The sequence below is a fragment of the Martes martes genome (assembly GCF_963455335.1).
Source record: "Martes martes genome assembly, chromosome: 12".
NCBI lineage: Eukaryota > Metazoa > Chordata > Mammalia > Carnivora > Mustelidae > Martes > Martes martes.
Window position 1 is genome coordinate 72796931 of NC_137900.1, and position 20631 is coordinate 72817561.

The 20631-nt window shown below is 49.6% G+C and overlaps 1 protein-coding gene across 6 annotated transcripts in view; it reads right to left on the bottom strand.

Annotated features, from left to right (window-relative positions):
• Window positions 1-2836: 2836 nt before the first annotated feature.
• Window positions 2837-20631, bottom strand: part of EPB41L4B (erythrocyte membrane protein band 4.1 like 4B) — a gene marked incomplete at both ends in the record, with an annotated part of 123078 nt that continues 105283 nt past the window's right edge. For 2 of the 6 annotated variants that reach the window (XM_080819534.1, XM_080819532.1), the window contains 6 exons: window positions 2837-2906; window positions 4162-4307; window positions 7503-7571; window positions 9971-10087; window positions 16294-16371; window positions 18335-18521. In XM_080819534.1, coding sequence (XP_080675660.1) covers window positions 2837-2906; window positions 4162-4307; window positions 7503-7571; window positions 9971-10087; window positions 16294-16371; window positions 18335-18521 — 667 coding nt within the window. Of the gene's footprint in view, window positions 2943-4161; window positions 4308-7502; window positions 7572-9970; window positions 10088-16293; window positions 16372-18334; window positions 18522-20631 lie in introns of all 6 variants that reach the window. The other 4 variants (XM_080819533.1, XM_080819531.1, XM_080819536.1 and 1 more) reach the window with 4 other exon arrangements.

The window sequence follows — 20631 nt, forward strand, 5'->3', positions numbered from 1 at the left end:
GCAGGATTATGTCAGTAAGTGGAGCCCCCCGCCCGCACCCCAGATGTAAAGTATGTGTTGTGTGATGATATGGTGCTGTTGTTGTGTGTTAAGTATGTAAAAAAGGTTAAGCAATTGTATCAATTTATTTTTTGTCCCTATGAACCACCCAACATGATGTCATCGCCTCAGCTCACCATGCCGAGCACCCGTCGTACATTTAAGTAGGCAAATAACCAGGACAACTGCTGAAACAATGGAATCCTCTTGATTTTACTGGTTAGAGCTGAGCTGCCAAAGGTACTGGGTTTTCATATACAGTAACAGCCAACTTGTTGGGATCAGACTTCCAGTGACATCAACTTCTGAACATCGGTGAACCCAGGGATGTGGGGGAAAAAAAGCAGGAGGCTCGGAGCCTCCTGGCAACAGCGTCCCAAGAGCCCATGCACCCTTCCTCGGAAGCAAAGCATACCCGACACGTGTCATACTTGGTTCCCCGGCTTCTCCAGGAAAACTTCCGTTCTGCCCCAGAGGTTTCCATCAGAGAGAGGGAGGTGACAAGCAGAGGACTCAGAAAGCAGGTTAGGAGGAGGGTGTTGCATTGGCAAGGGGTTACAACCCCAGACACAGATAGCCCCCCCGTCTTGTACAGGAACACATTTTGGATCGTGTGCACGAGATAAAGAACAGGTAAAGCTGTTTTAAAAGTAGAGCCCGGGGTCATACGGTATGGGAGTAAAAAGTCCCAGACACCACAAATGTCCCAAATGGCTTCACCAATAGAGCAGAAAGCAGTAAAATTCATCAGTGAGAAGAGCACAATAGTCTGTGAAAGGCAAAGCCAAGCCCTATGTATTCTGATAGCTCCTGATGACATCACCGCACCACACCAAGGTACAAAAGGGACTGATGTTGATAATGATGACTGTGACTCATCAAGAAAAGGTTAAATACTCTCCAGTATACTCTTTACTAAGGCAGGGAAGTGCGTAACACATTTTAGAAAGATTTCCCTCAAAAAAATATTAAAATTTTAAAGATTCAGCACTTAAAGGGTTAATCCTCTGTTATCTGAATATTTGCGTACATACCTCATTTTACAACAATGCTAGTAAATGAGGCATTACATTTTTTTTTAATAATCATTAGTATCAAATTATTGGCACCATTCAGTTTTAAGGATAGGGACAGGAGAGCAAACTATACAATAGAACATAAAAATACAGTTCTGGTACAAATATACGAGATCAATTCCACTTAACAAGTGGTCATAAGAAGTGGATGGACATTCTACACACAAGGAAATACAGCTAGGAAATCATCACATGGAAAAGTGCTCAGCCTTGCTAGCAATTAATGAAATAAAACAACCTTTCAAGAACAACTATACACACCTATTAAACTAGCAAAAATAAATTAAAATGGCAAAACCCAATACTGGCAGAACTATCAGTAAGTAGAAATGCTTATACATTGCTGGTGGCATCATAAATCGTAGAGGGATTCAAGCATTCAGAGGGAATAGGGGAGTTGAACTAATGACCTGTAAGGTCCTTCCAACCCAGAGATTGGATCTTTCTAGAAAGCAATCTGGCAATATGAAATAAGAGCTATAAAATATTTCATGCTCTTTGACCTTGTAATCCCTCTTTGGACATATTCCCAAGGGAAGAACCCAAAAGAAGGAGCATTTTTTTTTTTTTTACAAAGACATTCATAGCAGCACTATTTATAAGAGTGAAAAATTGGATAGAACTCAAATATCTAATAAGAGGGAGGAGTGAGGTTAACCATGTTACATGGATATACAGACATTTAAATTGGTGAGAGCAGGATCTGTGTTGAAAAGGGAAGATAAGTGTGAGGTGGAAAAGTCCAACCAAAGAGTATGTACACACTGTTCACAGCTATGAAAAAAATGTGTGCATGTTCACTGAGAGCTTGGGAGACAACTTAGAGGGCTAGTCTGTGGGGAGGGGGTGCCTTTATTCCTGCAAAGTTGTTCAAGTGCATAATAAAAATTTAAAAACACATTTCTTGAAACTATATAAAAAGAGAACAAAGTGTCATCTGGTCAAGTTTCTATCAACAGGACAAGAATTAATCAACTTTAGAAATGATTTTCCTTTATGGAACGCCCAAATGAATCTTGATATTGAATCATCTTATCCTTGTAAGGATTTTTAGACAATTCTAAGCTATAATTTCCTACTTTGGGTTCAATGAAAAATTCTGTCTATCCCAAATAATATCGTATCCAACAAATCCACAATTTAAATTGTATTTCAGATTTCGCTGAAGTACTTCAATCCTGGTGATCGCAGCTTTCTTGTTTTAGTTCATCGGTTCGTGTCTGAATAAAAATGAATGTTAAGGACTTTATAAGATCTGTAATAATTACCAGTGTAAATGAAAAAACCAGCAGTAAAGAATTATTCTCTCATTAAAAATGACTCTTTAACAAACAGTCAAAGCTTGGTGCAAGTTTCAATCATACAAAATCATGGTTGAGACTGATAGCAAAGGATTCCGTGCCACATTGACTCCTGTGCTTATTAATACAGACACACAGGTAGTCCTCAGAGGGAATCCCATCTTCCCATCTTTCTTCTCCTAGGCTTCCCAAATCCCGTCCCAACTATATTGAGTAGCAGAAAAACTCTAATACTCAGGAGACAGAAAATAACTTCTCCCATAAAAGTCAAGCCAGAAGTTGGCTTCAACCAACCACGGTCTGAGACCTGGGCAAACAGAGCACACATCTGTGTGCTGTGCTGGAGTGAGCACACAAAGCCCGAAGAAAGAAAACGGACAGAAGGCACCATGCCATCCTCCAGGCAACAAGGGGAGAATTTCACAGTTCGGTCATCAACAGTCTTTTCATCATTTTCTCTCTCTCCAGTTCCTGCCGGAGCGTCTCTGCACTAAAGAAGAGTAGGTGACAAAATAATGAGATTCCACTAAACAGTGACAAGAACGGTATCATCTCCCCCATCTTCTTTCTTGACCTTGGCTTTTGACTTTCCCTCTCAGGCTCCTTAAGGACCCCCGATATTTGCAAGCATTTCAATGACCTGAAATTGTCTGGCTGCCTACTGGGTTCCCCCACCAGACTGAGAGTTCCTCGGGGCACTGCTCCCCAGTGGACTGACCGTATATGCCATTCATCTCTGAACCCCAGAACCGAGCCTAGGACCTGGTACACAGCAGCCTCAGTAAAGGTCTTCTGAATGAGCGGGAAGATGTCCAAGGGTTAGATTTCTTTCAATCATACTTCAAATCGGATTCAAATGCACTTTCCCCCAGAGTCCCCTCTCCCCCATATTTTAATAAACAAATTGTATGAAATAAAATAGGCTGTTTTGAGGGGTTGTCTCTGATTTCTTGGCCCTCAGGCCCCATTGCTTGACTATGGGATCTGTCTCCACTGTTTACATGCATGCACACGCATACACACACACACGCACACACACGTGCGCACAGACATGCGCACGCACACGTAAAGTATACATCTAAAGCACAAAGTTTTAAATAATCTCATACAGGGTAGACATCATTCCCTACTGTGACCAACAAGTACAATCTTGCCCCAAGCTCCAACTTCATGGGGCTCTTGTCCTGTCTCATCCTGCTCTGGCTACGCTGGCCAGAGCATTAACCATTAACCATTCTGGGCACGCTCCGTCTCAGAGGTCTTAGCACTGGCCATTCCCCTGATGAATATCCTCTTCCTGCAAACACCTGCAGCTTGCTCTCTCCCCGCCTGCAGATCTCTGCTTACAAGCCACCTGAATGAGGTCATCCCAGCATGCCCAATGCCCTTCCCGGTTTCATTTCCCTCTTTAGCTTGTCACCCCCTGCCCTCGTTCTCTCTCTCTCTCTCTCACACACACACACACAAACACACACACACACATTCACATGCATTTATTTAATGTCCGTCTCCTCTCCCCCAACACTAAATTACAGACTGCATAAAGGTAGGATTTCTGCTTTATTTACTGTACATCCCGAGGGCCTAGAATACTCTCTAGCCTTTGTAGGCACTTCTGTAAATATGTACAGAATAAATGAATGAAAGAATAAATAAACAGATGTCACAGACACAGTGACGCTGGAGCTTGGGCCTGCCTTCCCTGTCACCGGAGCTCCCTGCGGGTCCCTGCTGACCTCACTCACCTGGCCGCCAAAGAAACGGGCTTCCGGGTGGTGTAGATGGTCTGCACTGTGGAGATGGTCTCTGTCAAAGGCCTCAGGGTCACTGCCGGAATCAGTGGGGAAGACTGGCCAGGACAGCACGGTAATTTACTGTCTCTAAAGTCCGCCTGGAGAGGAAACAGAAAAGAGGAAATCAATCTCAATTTGGGTTCCATTTTCACACTGTCAGTGACTCCCTACGCCTTACCATACAGTTCCTGCTTTTTTTTTTTTTAACAATAGCTAAATTACCACTTATTAAATGATTTTATTTTGTGCCAGACACTGTGCTAAGCACTTTACATATATTACGTCTTGACAATCCTTAAGGCAGAGGTCATATTTCATCACGTTTGACACCATCCATTGTAAGATCCACCATTTTTGCATGAGCCACAGAGAAAGAAAAATGTGGCCATTCAAACTTTGTCACACCCACTCATGTAATGAATGTTCTGATTTCGGAGATTTATTTGATTTTGTTTATTTATTTGAGAGAGAGAGTGCCCAAATAGGCAGAGTGGTAGGCAGAGGGAGAGAGAGAAGCAGGCTCCACACTGAGCAGGGAGCCCAACTCGGGCTGGATCCCAGGATCCTGGGATCATGACCTGAGCCGAAGGCAGATGCTTAACCGGTTTCAGAGATTTAAAAAGTGAAAAAAAAAAGGGGGGGTATCTTAGAGCTGATTTTATGAAAAAGAAAAGGCTCAGAGAGGGTAATTAATTTTGTCAAGGTCACACAGTAAGTGTTAAGAAGCAGCACTGAGGACCCGGATTAGCTGACCCCAATAACTGGTGTTTTTCACCACTATCTCAGTGCTTCCCAGAGTATGGTCCCCAGCCTGGCACTGGTCCCCAGCCTGGCACTATCCGTATTATCTCGAAACTTGGTAAAATTGCTGTCCTCGAGCCACTCTTGCCCAGTTCTTTAAAGTCCCAGTGTGGTTTCTGACATTGGCTTCCTGCTCCATCTTGGCCCCAACTTTTCAGGAAGGGCTTCCCTGGGTGTCTCACAGCACGGCCAGGGCTGGGCAGGAGGCCAGAGTGCCCGCCGTGGGCCAGCTGAGGGAAGCGGAGCAGGCGCTTCCGGTGGGGGAGCTGTGCCCAGGGAAACCACAGGGGCAGAATGAATGCAGGGGAGTAGCACTTAACAGTACGGCCCAGCGCCTGTGTCTCTGCCGTCTGGTTGTCCCAAGGCAGGTGTTGGAAGCTGCTCATGACCTTAGAAATATATTATTCGAGGAACCTGCTTTTTGCCTCTGCTTAGACTGCTAGACCCCTTCCTAGCTCTGCTCAACCTCTGAAAACTACACCAGCCACTGCTGCCTCCCTCTCTGTCCAAGCGGCTAAAGCCACCTCAGGGAGTGACCACCACCCAGCTCAGAGACTGCACTCTTGGTTACCCAGAGGACCCTCCTCCCCGGCCCACCTCACACATCCTCCAGACTGGCCAGGAAGCCTCCGGAAGGAGCCCTGGGGATCACTCGGTTCTAGGAATTACAAACTCTGATCCCCAGGAGGAGGAGGGGGTAAGAGGAAAGAGGAGGTGATCCCAGACTCCTCAATTCTGCTCCTTGCAGCCGCTTGGACAGGGAGTTCTGCAGAAGCTTTCATTGAAAGGAAAGACTTGCCGCTGAAAAGAAGCCATCCGACTCGCTCATTTTGCAGATGAGAAAACTACAGCATTTAAAGGTTTAATATTCTGACATTCTGCAGAGCTTAAAGCTGCTACCCCGTATACAAAGGGAGGTGGGGACATGAAGTAGGTTGCCACGACTTCCTGCTGTCATTAATGACACGCCCCTGCCTCTCTGGCCCTTGAGAAACAGCCACCATCCTTGACCCTTCTGGGACATTCTCTGGTTGGTCAAGTTCTGCCAACTTCTTGTTCCCTTTTGATCCCTGCCTTCACCGGATAGCAGGCGGTCCCTATTCCTATTTCCACTCAGATATGAGGAGACTGGGGCCAGGAGCCGCGAAGCGACAGCTAAGATCACATCATCACCAAGATGGATACCCGCCCCAAAAGGACTGCATACAGGAACCCCAACAAAGACATGTACGCACATGCTCACGACAGCGTGACTCACGACAGCCAGGAGGTAGAGACAACGCAAATACCCACCAATGAATGAACGGACCAACAGACTGGACCAGTAGCCCCCATAAAAAGAACGAAGCTCTGATCCGTCCTACCATGTACAACGAGCCTCAAACACGTGATGTTTGGTGAGAGAAGCCAGGCACAAACGGTCATAAAGTCTACGACCCCATTTATCCGAAATATCCACACTAGGGAAATCCACAGAGACAGAAGGCAGATTGGTGGGTGCCCGGGGCTGGAGGGGTGGGGAAGGAGAGTGATTGCTAATGGGAACAAGGTTTCCTTTCAGGGTGATAAAAGTGTTTTGGAACCGGAGATCGTAGTTGGCAGCACCAAATGTACCAAAAGTCACTTTAGAATGATGCGTTTTATCTTACGTGATGCTCTCCTCCGTGAAATAAAGTCACAAAAAGGTACAGGCCCCAAACCCCAAGTCCTTCCCAACCTCAGAGAGTTCATTCATAGGATTAAAAGAAGCTATCAGGGTGCCGGGATGGCTCAGTCGGTTGAGTGTCTGACCTCTTGATATGGACTCAGGCCATGATCTCGGGGTTCTGGGACGAGCCCTGGGTCAGGCTCCAGGCTCAGTGTGGAAGTGGGGAGTCTGCTTGAGATTCTCCCTCTCCCTCTGCCCCTCCCCCACCTCTCACTCTCACTCTCTCAAAATAAATAAATCTTTTTGAAAAACATTTTATTTATTTATTTATTTATTTATTTGACAGAGAGAGAGAGACACAGTGAGAGAGGGAAAATAAGCAGGGGGAGTGGGAGAGGGAGAAGCAGGCTTCCCACTGAGCAGGGAGCCTGATGGGGGGCTCGATCCCAGGACCCTGGGATCATGACCTGAGCTGAAGGCAGATGCTCAATGACTGAGCCACCCAGGCACCCAAATTTTTCTTTCTTTCTTTTTTTTTTAAAAGATTTTATTTATTTATTTGATAGAGAGAACACAAGCAGGGAGAGTGGGAAAGGGAGAAGCAGACACCCCGCTGAGCAGGGAGCCTGACACAGGGCTCAATCCCAGGACGCTGGGATCGTGACTTGAGCCGAAGACAGACACCCAACCAACTGAGCCACCCAGGCGCCCCTCAAAATAAATGGATCTTAAAAAAAAAAAAAGAAGCAGCAGCTGCTGACATTGTCATCTGGCATGCCACAGAAAAGCATGTCACATGGGAACAACATCTTAAAACACAGACCTGTTTTCCGAATCTACTTACAGTGAACTGTGGCCCTGAATTGAAAACATCGGGAAATGGGGTCACTGGATCAGCCGGGAATGTTTTTATCTTCAAAAAAGAGAAAGACAAGAGGGTTATTTCAGATTAGAAAACAAAGGTTTGAAGTCTTTGGCACTTTTAAAACCAAAGTGATGGGTTCAGGGGAACACACGCAGAGCCCTCATTGTGTGTACAGGGAAGCGTATAGAAGGTCTCTGCGGCCCCTTGGCCAGTGGTCGTGTCCGCGCCCGTCCTTGTGCCGTAGGGCCAGGACCCAGCAGGGATCACAGGCTGCAGTCTGGTGTTTGTAGGGCACCCCATGCTCACCTGGCCCGGAACTCCTTTCCCTGGAGGCTGTGTGGGCCTCCTAGGCATGCTGGGCCCTATGCATGGCCTGATCCATACAAGGCCATGATCAGGGTGTGTAGTGAGACAGGCCAGAGGTGCCTGGGTGGCTGCTTTTGGCTTCTCCATGGCTGGCGGCATGCCCTAGAGGCTGCTGAGAGGCCACATCCTGGGACACAGTCTACGACGGTGGACAGAGTACGAGGAGGCGGCTTGCACTAATTAGGCCACAAAGTGTTTCTTGTCTATTCCCCTTAGTTGTTGGACTCCCTGTAAATTGTGGGCCACAGAGGAGAACCTTGGGCCGGGCTCTGTAAGCATGTGAGAATCCCACCACCACGGCCTTGGGGACACAGGGCACTGTGATCAGACGGGCCCAGTGCTAGGGTGGCTGCTGCACAGGGCTGGTCTGAAGGAGTGTGGGCGAATGGCCTGATCAGCTAGTGGTAGGGGGCCGAAAGGAGGTTTTGCTTCCATTTCTTTCTCTTCGGTCATTTTGTCTTTGACCCCATGGAGGCCTTGGGGAATGTGGAGTGTGCTTTTGTCTTTATACCAGCCTAGAGGGCTGCCAGCAGGCCCAGGAGCCTAAGGACTCTGCTACTAGCTTTGCCTGCAGCCCCCAGGGCACAGAGACTGCCCTCCCACCGGCTGGGGAATGCACTCTCCGCCACCTGCCACCAGAGGGCGGCAGCCCGGACACTGAGGCCTCCGCTTACCCTGGGTAGCTGCTGTTTCTCCCAGGGACTTGTCTATGGACCCTGGGGTAGTTATTTGATGCTCTTGACTCACTCTAAACGGGGGGTGGGGGGTGGCACTAGGGTAGGGGTGAGCGAGAGCACATCAGAACAGACCCAAATCTGGCTTTTCTGAATGGCTGGAGTGGTTCTCAACCAATCTGAGAAGGACCGTGTCTCTACAATGTGCACAGAGATTCCCAGCCCACGCCTGCTTCCCTTCCCCAAACGCTCTTTGGCCTCTTTAAACATCTCTGAATTCCCAGAATGGGCCCCTGAATGCCTTGTGGCAGCTCAGACTGCTGAGAGCGGCTGCCTGCCACACAGCGGGAGGACCCAGGGGGAGCCTACGGTGCCTTCTCCCCGCAGGGCCTAACGGTTCGGCGTGTGTGCCGAGACCAAGAGCAAAGTGAAAAGTCACAGTCAGATAAGACTCTCAGACCACCGTGAAGTAAAAGGGAAAAGCGGTTTATTACTGCTATTCAAGAAAGGTGAACATTGGCAGCTTCCATGAATTATCCTGTATTTTCTCTAAATAAGACAAAAATCTATCCCAAAAGTTACACTCTGCGTTGCTCGGCGGTGGCAAAGCATGGTCAGTCTTCTGCTGCTGCTGCCCCTTGGTGTAACCACTTTAGAAAGGGAGCAAAGCCAAAGTAACAATCTTGAACCCAGCAGGGTCTAGCCTAAGAAAATAAAATACCCGCCACAAAAGCTATGTGTCCCCTTGCATAGTGACACGCTGGAAACCAAGCACGCATCCTGCCGGAAGAATGTGTCCATCAATGGGAGACCACGCACTGGATGGGAGGCAAATGGTCATATACAATGTGGTAACGAGAACAAGATAGAAACAATCCAACACTCAGCGAAAAGAGAAAAACGAAAGATGATACGGACACTGTGATTTCACTCTGTAAAGTTATAAATGAATACAAATAAATATTAGAAGGAAACATGTAAAAATGAAAAAAACATCGTGCTAGGTTGGGATTATGGGTGATGCCTTTCAGGCTGTTATGTAACACTCATCCTGTTATCTGGAAACAGCAGGAAGAGACAAGGGGAAAAAGTTTTTATTTTCCATAGAAACGCAACTAAGCTTTTTTTTTTTTCCTTTCTGGAAAAAGCATCTATGCTCTTCAAAGCTTTAGGAAAAACAAAACAAAAAACTCTTCCTGGTTCTTGAGAGCTGGAGACACAGGGCAGGACAGCAGCCGGTGTGTCCTCATTTGGCCAAACTGTGTATCCATCCTGGAGTCAGAGCACCTGTCAGTCAGGCCCTTCCAGAAGGTCTAGTGCTCATGCACACCAGCGGGGTGGCCGCCTGGTGGCTCCTGCCCGCCTCGCCTCTCCTGGCCAGGCCCCTCTCCCTGCCAGGGTACCTACCAGCCTCGTTTTGATTGGAGGGTGCATGCAAACTCCAGTGGTCTCTTCCTTCATGGGGGGAGAGAGTGGAGGAGAACAGCGAGAGTGGGCACAGTGGGGGGCGCTGGCGGGCTCTGCCTGCTCACGAGGAGAGGAGAGAAGGGGAGGAGGCAGAGGAGAGAGGGGGAGGAGGCAGAGGAGAGAAGGGAGGGGAGGAGAGAAAGATAGCACAGTGCAAGAAGGATCTGTCAACTCCAGACTGTGCTGGAGCCAGCCTCGCCCGCGCCTGCTTCTAGCCTCTGGCCAGCTGGCTTCTAGGCCCCCCTCCTCCCTCCTCTCCCCACCTTCTCTCCTCCTCTCTGGCTCTCATCTGTCTTCTCCACTATCTGAGCAGAACAACCCATCGAAACCCCATTCCCGGGGTTGGCAGGCAGGGAGACTCCTGACCGACTGCGTGGGCCTGGCAGCGGCTTCCCGAAGCATCGGCCGGGCCACGCCAGAAAGAGAGCCGTAATGAGTGAGTGACGCCGGCCATGGGGGCCATATGAAGCCTTGAGCGTGCTGGCCTTGCACACCGGGAGGCCTCCTGCACTCTGCTAAATAAGGGCCCGTCGGGGTGTACAGGCGAGCAGGTGTCCAACAGATCCAGGAAAGACAGATCTCAGCAAGCAGGAACACGGACTTGTGGATTTCATCTGCCGTGGCTTTTTGTTATCTGTGTTAGAAAACATACTGGCCCTGCCCCCCGTCCCTCCATCCCCCTGGCCCAGGCCATGACACCTCGGGTTGTCGCCGAGGGACCCTGTTGCTTTAGTTGGAAGATATCAAGCATTGTGAGAAAACGCCACATGGCTCGGGGTACTGGTTTCCCCACCCCAGCCTTCGAGTGCCATGCACCAGCGGAGGGCCGGCAGCTTGGACTGGTGAGCGTGACGATGGTGACGAGAGAAGGCTCTGGGGCTAGGGGAGGGGCCACTGACAGGGTTGGTGTGGGTTGCCAGGAGGGACCATTCACTCCAGAGAGTAAATACATGCCTCTTTTTCAAGAGAGCTTCCTTAGGTAGTTGGTAACATCCTGCCATAATGAAGGAAGCAGAGCCCCTGGGGAAGTTTCACGACAACACGATCCAGAACACTGCGGGCACTTTCCTGTCTCGCAATTGATCTGACGCCGATCTCCTTACAATTGTGCGGTCCCGGACCAGTCCCAAAGGGGTTTTACAACCGGAATCTCCAACAGTCTTGGTGACCGCCTTGCTTTACTACTCAGATTTGGAGATGCTGAAAGATGGCATCTGCAAAGCATAAATCTGCAGCCGTCCTTCAGAAACGGGAGTCCGCATCAACCACCTGCCGTCAAGTTTCAGCACACTGCTGAGGCTCCCTCCACTGCTCTCTCCTGTCCTCAGGCTGAACCCTGCCCTCTGGGAGGTGGCACTGGACACCTAACTGAAGCGGGCTCCAGCCGGTCCCACCTGCCCTTGCTTCTCAACACCGTCCTGGCCAGAACCAACCGCACCAGGGACCCCAGGCCATGGGGCCTTAGCCTCTGCAGATAAGCGGGCACTCTCGTGGGCTTTTTGAAGAAAATAAAAGCTGGCGTAGATGACCAGCAAACATGGACATTCAGCCTAGATGCCAGATTGTGTACCAGCCACTAGGGTCTTAGATGAAGGTTATGATGAATGACTTCAGGCTTTGCCTAGCACTGGACTTTTATGGTAAAGAAATGTCGATCCATCCCACAAGCATGTATGACTCCTCTAAATACGCATCTGTTAGTAAATGAACAGGAAATAAGAGAACACGTGTAATAGGATACTATTTTGAAATACCGTTTTATTTTTTTTCTCCCGGCATTTCCTCTCCTCCTTGGCTTTTGTCCACATTCAGGCAGCTAGGTTCTTCTAAGCTACTTGGCTTTTGAGGTTTAAAATCTGACTCCTTGGGGAACAGAAAGATTTTTGGCATAGACAAATGAAGATGGAAATGTGAAAGGCTTTTTCATCATCCAGACAAGAAAAGAGGTTGCCAGTGTGAGGGCTGGAGAGAAAAGTCAGAGGGAAAGTGAGGAGGGGTAGACATTAGGAAGTACTGAGCAGAGAGGCGCCAGCAGATCGGGATTCTCCTCCCAGACGGACAGGCTTCCACCCACCCAAAAGGGGCATGAGGGAAGCAGGAAGTGCCCCAGATGTATCAGCAAAGAGATGACATCACAGACTAAAGAGACTGCCCTCCATCTTCCTGTGCCCTGGAGAAGATGGATGAATCCCCAGGAAAGTGGAAGAGGCACCCCGATTTCACTGGGAATCAAGCTGATAGAATGAGGTTCAAAACTAAAAACCAAATTATTGAGCTAGATAGAAAACCAGTTCTTCTGACACTCAAGCCAGGGATTGTTTTTTGTCCTACACAACCTTCGACTGGCCAGGCCTGTCTCCTCCCTGGCACATGAACTCTAGACTAACAGTCCCCGGCCCAGAACAGACCTGGGTCCTAAGTGCCTCTGCTCTGCCGCTGGTTGAACGGTTCGTGCAGTATGGGGATCAGGGAGGGACATGCCCTAAAGACAAGGCATCAGAACGCACAGGTGTTTGTGGTGCATGTCACCTGGGGAGGGAAGCTGGTAGGACAGACCTGGAGTGGTGGACTTGATTGATGTGTCAATGTCCCCTCCTTCCTTTCTGTTAACACCAACACCCCATGCATGAGCCCACACTCACCTTCCAAAAGAGAATACCAAAAGGACAGTGGGTGCTCTCGTCCCTCCCTCCCTTACCTTATCCCCTCCCCACCTCTTCCCGCCCTGCCTCTTCCATTCTGGCAAGAAACTCCAATCTGGTGGGCAGGTCCTCGATGCGGATCCCGGGACGGGCAAGCCACAAGCCGCGCAGGTTGTAGAGCTCCTACGGCTACGCTGAGCTACATAGTAAAAGAGCTGGGGACAGGAGAAGAGAAGATACGGAAAAAAGAGGAAAAAGCGGTGTAAGAGTGACCCTGGAAAGAATGTTTTTTGGAGAGTTTGAGGATGAAAATCCTTGGAGTCGTGCAGGGTGCAAGAAAATGAAGAAGGAAGCAAAATGGGATCTGAGAAGTGTTACCAAGGAGGTGCTAATTTAATCTCGAATGCTTTTTGAGAGATGCCAGTTAAAGACGGAAACATTATTATTCTCATTTGTTTGGACTATGCTTCTTCAAAAACCGCCCCATGCAGAGACGGGATCATCGGAGTGGGAGTCATAAGGGTTAAACTAGTGTTACTGCTTTGGCGGGACGTTGTTGAATGAAGGTAGGAGAATCTGGTCCCAACCCTCTCTCCGCTGTTCTTCTAGCTCTGGCCCAAGGAACCAGTGGTCCTGTGGCTATAGGAGCCTCATTGAGCCCCAGACCCTAAATCCAGTCTCTCCTCCACTGTCCTCTGGGGCAGAGACACCCCCTGCCCAAAAAAAGAACAGAGAGGACTGCTGCCTGTATTTCCAGGATGCTGGGCGGAGCAGATGGAGGAGATGGAGGGAAGAGGACCAGACAGGAGAAGCAGACTGCTGGAGCCCCCCTTCCTCTTGAGGACCCTTCAGCTCCGGTGAAGATGGGATTCTGGAGTGAAGGAAGGTCAAAGCCAGTGATGTCAAGGAAAGCCCCAGATGGAGCAGGCTCTCATCAAAGTACTAGCCCTCCAGCATACCTTCTGTATGAACGTGTGCCGTGGACATGCACTCACACCTCAAATCCACACAAGCAAGACTAAGAATGTTCCATCCTGAAAACACGTATTCGCTGCAGACTTGAGCTGTGAAGTGGACATCTGTGTCCTGGTGCGGCACAAGGACCTCAGCTGTCCCATGCCCGGGCAGTACAGCAGCCTGGGCCCTGTTTCAGAGCTCAGTGAGAGTAGCCCAGAGATGAAAGGGCGGTATCCTCAGAGAGGGAATGAGCTCCCTGTGGCCAGAGGTGTACAAGTGGAGGCCAGACAGTCACTTGGTAGGCACTGGGGACCTGTGGGTCCCTGGCAGATGCGGCTTCCTTTCTAATCTCAGATACTTACTTTCAAAGAAAAGATAAAGATAGGACCATTAAATCTACCAGCTGGGCTGGCGACACGGTGGTTTTTAAGGGAATCCCATCATTCTTGTCAGAGCCATGAAATATTTTTTGGCAAACTAACCCAAGTTTTTCAGATCTGCCAGAATCTTTGATAAATACTCAGTATTTTGCTCATGCTGTACCCTCTGCATTGAATGCTTTGGTGCATTTCCTCCATCTGGCAAACTCCTACTCATACTTCAAAACCCTAGTGCTATGAAGCCTTCTCTTTCTCAGGGGCCCCAGACAGGGTTAGGCGATGGGTCCCACAACAGTAGCAGTTTCTACAGACTCTCAAATGCCATTAATTTCGGTATGCTTCAGCAGACTGGAAGTTTCTCAAGAGCCTAACTCAGGAGAGATCTTCCCCCACTGTCTTCTATTCCTGCCCAGCATGTTTTCTTCGTGTGAGCCTTACAACTTAGCTTTCTTCCCCTTCTGCCTTCATATGCCCTCAAGTTGGTTCTCAGGTCCCTTTGGGGTTTGCTGCCCTCCAGCTAGACTGATGTCCTCCTATTGGGGCCCTAGCTTCCAGCCCCCACATGTGGCCCTCCTAGGGTATAAGGCCTCAGCTGGGATACTTAGTTGGGATACCGATGTAGCAACAGGCTCAGGCTGCTTAACTTTCTGTCCTGTCCTCCACACCCCTTGTTCTGCTTTCTCAATCTGAGGAGTGCTTTAAACACAGCCCTCCTTCTAGGCATTGCTTTTATTCAAAGTGGCGAGTTTCTGAAATCCAGATGCCAGATTCAACCCAATCTGATGATGGAAAGGACACCAGAGAAGGAACTAGAACACATGGGCTTGGAACAGCTCTGTCCCTATGTGATTACCCCGCTCTGGGACTCAGTTTCCTCATCTGTGCAAAAGGATGGTAAGGGGATAAAGGAAGGCCCTGCTTCTGGATTCCCCTCTCTTGGCAGTATGTCTAACAAGAAGGCCATCAAGAACTTGGCTGCATTTTCTCCAGCGTGGGAGGGGAATAACTCCGCAGGTTCCCGGAGCAGGCTGTCTCACCCACTGTCAGTTCTCAACTGTTTATCCAAACGTGCTGACCTAAAGCTCTCAGACCAAAACCACGTCTCCAGATGAGAAATACAACTGTATAAATCACAAATGATCGCCATGTACCAGCTGAAGCAGGGACAGTGACCATTCCTAACGGCTAGATAGCGTTTTGTCTCATGCACCCCCCCCCCCCCCGCCTTGAAAGCCTTCTAGAAACCCTTCTTACCACCTCCTGCTCCTCCGGTGAGCCCGTTCTGAATGACTCCCACTTGGGGCTTCTCCCCGAGCACCTTCTACGTGACTGTCCTGTTCAGCCTGCCCTTTATCAACCCGCCTCCCCTCCAGCCTCTAGCTGCCCTGCCCGCTCCCAGAGCCTCACTCGAAGCCAGGCGTCCACTGAGCTCTCAGGAGGGAGTATTTGACCTGGTGCACATTTTGACTCAGACTCTACACTCATGGGCCATGGTTTATGCTCAAGTACACTTGGGTATCTGGCCGAGCCCAGCCAAAGGCACATCCAAGTCTGCCTGCGTCCTCTACTACTATTCATAATATCTCACACACGTTTACGGTGCTTCTGTGTTCTTTAAGGGCTCTGTCTCATGTGATCATTAGAACACTCTGAGGCAGACGTGGCAAATGATGGCATCTTTGATCCCATGACAAGGCTCCCGAGGAGGGGCGTGGAGACTGGAGCCGGGTCTGGTTTGCACGGTTCCCGGGCCAGTGCTCTCTCCCCGGAAAGAGTTTCCCACCTGCAGGAGTCCCACGAGGACCACCACCATCCCTAAAGGGAGACTTACAGGCAGGGGATGGAGAATGGCAGGGAGGCACGAGGGGCCTGGAAAGCTGGGTGAGGCCTTGAGCCAGTGCTTCAGACCAGAGCACTTTGCTGGAAGCGGCAGCAGAAGATGCCCCATGGATGGGTGGGGGGGCATGCAGGGAGCAGCCCAGGAAGCCGAGAAGCCAAGACCAAGGAGCCCTACACGCTTGGGAAGCAGCAGACAGGCGGGGTGGGACCCCTGCAACCGCCCTCATTGTGGAAGGGAGCACTGCCTCCCTGGAGGGCTCTGGGAGGTAAAGGGACCCATGTGCCTGAACCCCCAAAGAAGGCTGATCCCTGAGCCTCCAGGCCGTGAGCAGGACAAGAGGAAGAGCCTTCCCAGCAGCGATGCCCACCTCTGTCCATCCGTCCCACCGCCAAGATGTTTCTATGGTCTGTGGCTTTTCTGGTTTTAGCAAAATGGGAAGTTTACCAGAGGAGTAGCTTCCGTGAAGTCCATCAGGAGATCGCCTGGCTCCAAGGTAAAGGCACCTCCTCGGTCAGAGGGACTCTGGGAAGGCAGAAGGAAATACTCCTGGTTAGTGCCAGCTCCGGGCGGACCAGGGACTGTCACTGGAAATCACAGACTTTCCTCCCTCTCCTCGCCCTCCCTTCTATCATGGAGCCCATGACCACGCCAGTCTCCCACAAGAGTCACTTGCCCCACAGTGTGCAAATTCCAGAAGCCAAACCCCAAATGTCTTCTGAAACCTTAATGGGCAGAAAGAGTGTGTAGGTTAGAGAACTGCCTTTTTAAAAGGTGCAAACAATTTCTTTTAAGTGCTTTGAGTGTTCTTTGGTCTTTTGGGGGCGGGGGGAAGTGCTTCAAAGAGTCCTTTGACTATACAGAAAGCAAAGCCCCCTTCGTGGATCAAGAGGGTCAAGACCTCCAGGGGCTAAACTCAGGAGCACAGGCGCCGCCTGGCTGTCTCAGCCAGTAGAGCATGCAGTCCTTGATCGCAGGGTCATGAGTTCAAGCCCTGTGTGGGGCACAGAGTTTACTTTAAAAACTTTTTTTTTTTTTTGTCATCTGCGTAATAATGAGGAAGTTCTTCATGGTGGGAGGGAGGTATCTCTGAAACCATGTTCAGCTTTGGGGAAAACATTTTTTTTCCCTCTTGCTCTGGGGGTCTCAGCAGCATGGAAGGCCTAGAGGCCCTTTATGGGGAAAAAAAAATAAGCTCCATCAGCTTGTCACCAGCAGGGCCCCAAGGAGAGAGATGGCCAGGAGAGGGAGCCCTGTGGCCTCTGGTAGGATGCCACCCACATCTCCACTGAATTCTCCTGTTTCATACATTTTTGCGGGGGGGTGGGGTGTGCTGGTTTTAACTGTGGCGAAGAACAGGTGATAGGAACCTGTGTCCACACTTGCAACAAAGCAATATAAGGAACTCTGCACAAGACAGGGGAACCTGGCTCAAGACACCAGGTGGTGATTGACAGGAAAGCACGGAGCCCTAGTCTGGGCTAGTCACTGGCTGAGGGGTCTCTGGCTTGAGCAGGATCTCCTGTTGAGAACCACAAAGAGGTTCCCAAAGACCCTGGGAAGGGAGCTGGTATATGCCTGGCTACAGTCAAGCAGGATGTAGCCTGGCCCATTGTCACCTAGAGGCTACCAAGAATCATGACCTTATCACTCCAGCGGACAGGGTGCTGGCCCATAGGCTGGGCAGGGAAGCAGACTTTATTCCCATTTGCAGGCGAAGGAAGCAGGCTTGGAGAGGCAAAGCCTGTGGAGTAACTGCTTGCTTCAAGCGGCCGTAAGACATGTGGAAGGAGCAGCTGGGAACAGAGTCTGGGGTCTGGGCTTGCCTTCGGGACCCCCACCCCACACACTCCCTTTCCTCAGTGGTGTCCACAGAGCAGGGAGCCTTTGACTTGACATCTACTAGTAGAGCAATAGGTCTGAATGCATTTGGACCACTCGCTGTATAGAATGACCACAGCTAAGTGTCACTCAGAAAAAACCAAGAGAAATGTCTTGAGTAAGGCCCTTATCCCAGCCTATTCGCATAGCTAGCAACATCCGGAAATTGTAAACTGACAAAATAGTATTTCCCACTTTCAAGCTATTCATGTGGGCCATCCACTATAAGGAATGGGATGGGGACACGTCTATGTTTTTACTCTTCCAAGATTTCCATTATGGGGTGGGGGGCAACGTATCTTGTTTTCTGTATTTATGTGCACTATAGATTAAGTAGGGATGATATTCTAAAACTGAATTGCCCTCAAACATCTCTTCCACTTCTCTTAAAGTACAGTGCACAAGATCTTTATTATACCATTTGCGTCTCACAAACAGGTCATCTTTCGGGAAGAGTTACATAAAAACCCAGCCCTGGGGGCTGTTTCCCCTGCTTTACAAGCACACAGATGATTGAGCCAAGTTCAAATGCACGCGGGATGCCATGTGCTCAATTTATACTGAATTCCTAGCAAGCGCAGCTACTCCTCGGGGCCCTCCCCCATACCTTGGCCCCTGGGGACAGCTGGCCCTTGCTTTCTGAATTCTGAGGTGAGCTGAGTTTGTGGCCCTTGGGGGACACCAGTGGCACGGAGACTTGCGTGGTGGCCGCGGTGGTGTTTGTGGCTGCGGTGGCGGGCGCTCCTACTGCCTCGGCCAGGTCAGGAGGGAGGTCGTCTTCATCACTGTGGTTACTAAAAGCACATGAAGCTCTGCTCATTACAACAATAAACAGGCTGTGGGGAGTGGAGGGAGGGCCGGGAGGGGGATAGGGGAGCTCCCCAAACAGATGTCTGCCAGATGTCCAGCTTCCAGGATCCAAAACAGTGATATTTTTGCCAAAGCCAATTTGGGCTGGATGTTTTGTCATTTATTTGCCAAGGGATTAAAAAATTTTTTTCCTTTATTATGGAAAGATATACATAACATGTATCGTTTTATCCATTGGTCAGTGTATAATTCAGTGACATTAAAGATACACTCACGACACCCAAAACATTTTCATCACCCCCGACAGCAGCTTTGTATCCACTGAACAGTGACTCCCAATGCCCTCTCCCTGCAGCCCCTGGTAACAGCTGTGTTGCTTTCTGTCTGGATGAATCTGACTATTCTAAGTATCTCACAGAAGTGGAATCATACTATATATGTCCTCCTGTATCTGGTTTATCTCACTTACCATAATGTTTCCAAGGTCTGTCCCCGTGGTAGCATATGTCAAAATGTCATTTCTTTTTAGTGCTGGATAATATTCCTTGCATTGATAGACCATATTTTGTTTATCCATGCACCCCTTAATGTACGAATGTGTTTGAGACCCTGCTTTCAACGCTTTGGGATTGGATTTCCACTGGAAGCAGGATTGCTGGGTCATATGGTAGTCCCATGCTTAATTTTGTGAGGAGCCACCAAACCAAGGGACTGGGGCCTCCCTTAGGAAGGTAAATACAAGCCAATTAGAACCAACTGCCTTGGGTGAAAAGCACAATGGCACCTTCCGTGGCCTAACAGCTATTCTCCCGTTGGTGTGATAAACCAGTTAGAGGGGAGGAGCTGGGCACATGCGTTTGGGGGCCTCATAGCTCTGGTCTTAGAACCTCTCTGGCAGAACAGGATGATGCAGGTAGAAAAGTACGCGAGAGAGGAAGTCGCCATGATGGAGGAGGAGTCCAGGCTGGCATTCTGGGTTTGTTTCCAGGGCTTCCATGTATGGGAAAGGTTTGGCTTCCCACAAAGTATGTCAAGGCAGGAAGACCTTTTTAATCTGGTCCCAGTGGCCCAGGACAGAGCAACATAACGTCATCAATGGCCCATTCTGAGTATGAACACTATCTTCTCAAATTTGCAGAAATTTAAGACGAGTCCCTGACCCCCCGATGCCAACCAGACTGCTGCCTGTGCAGCACAGGGCTAACTAACCCTGCAGGCCTGGGGGCTCTAACTCAGCACGTGCCACAGGAACTGCGGGCCACTGACGAGCTTCTGGGAGAACCTCGGGGCCCTGGGAATAACCTGCCTGATAAGGGAGTCACTGCCTACCTGACCTTGGGCCATGCCACACAGTTGGTGCTAGCAATGTGACTTATAGTGAAGACCTGCTCTTGTATCCTAGAGCTTAGGGCCACATTATATCAGTTTGACCTTGGGCTCGGGGGTGGTTATTGGAGACCCCCAGTAATAACCCTGGGCGCCAAGGCTCGGGTGAGTTTCCCTGCTTGGGAATGAGACACTGCCCACAAGACTCCTCTAGGACGAGAGAAGCGGAAGCTCGTGCCCAGTCTTCTTCAACTCCATTCTATGTGCCTTTTCCTTTGCTGATTTTAGTCTGGATTCTTCCACTGGAATATGCTATAACCATGAAGATGACAGCTTTTCTGAGTTTTGCAAGTCCTTCTAGTGACTCATCAAACTTGAGGGTGATCTTAGGGACCCTGATACAGTTTTCCTAAGGGGGTTGCAAGTGGAACTCCCAGAAGTAATGTTACTTCTAACATTACTGTTAGAAGTAATGGCTGAGCAAGGGTGTAGATAAAAGGTCCACAGCCAGTGGGCACCAGGGTGGCCTGAGCAGGGTCCCTCCCAGGGGCCTCATGATGGCCGTGGCCTCTTGGGAAACGTGGCCATGGTACACAAAATGAGGTGAGGGTGGGGACTCACTGAGGAGGGTCCTGAGAGATTCTGGATCCTTCTGTATATGGAGAAGCCTCAAGAGGAGGATTTAGGACTTATTCTTAATTAAGGGACAGGTGAGGTTGGAATGAGTAAGTGGGAAGACTAGTAAGACGCCACATAGGTGGATCCATG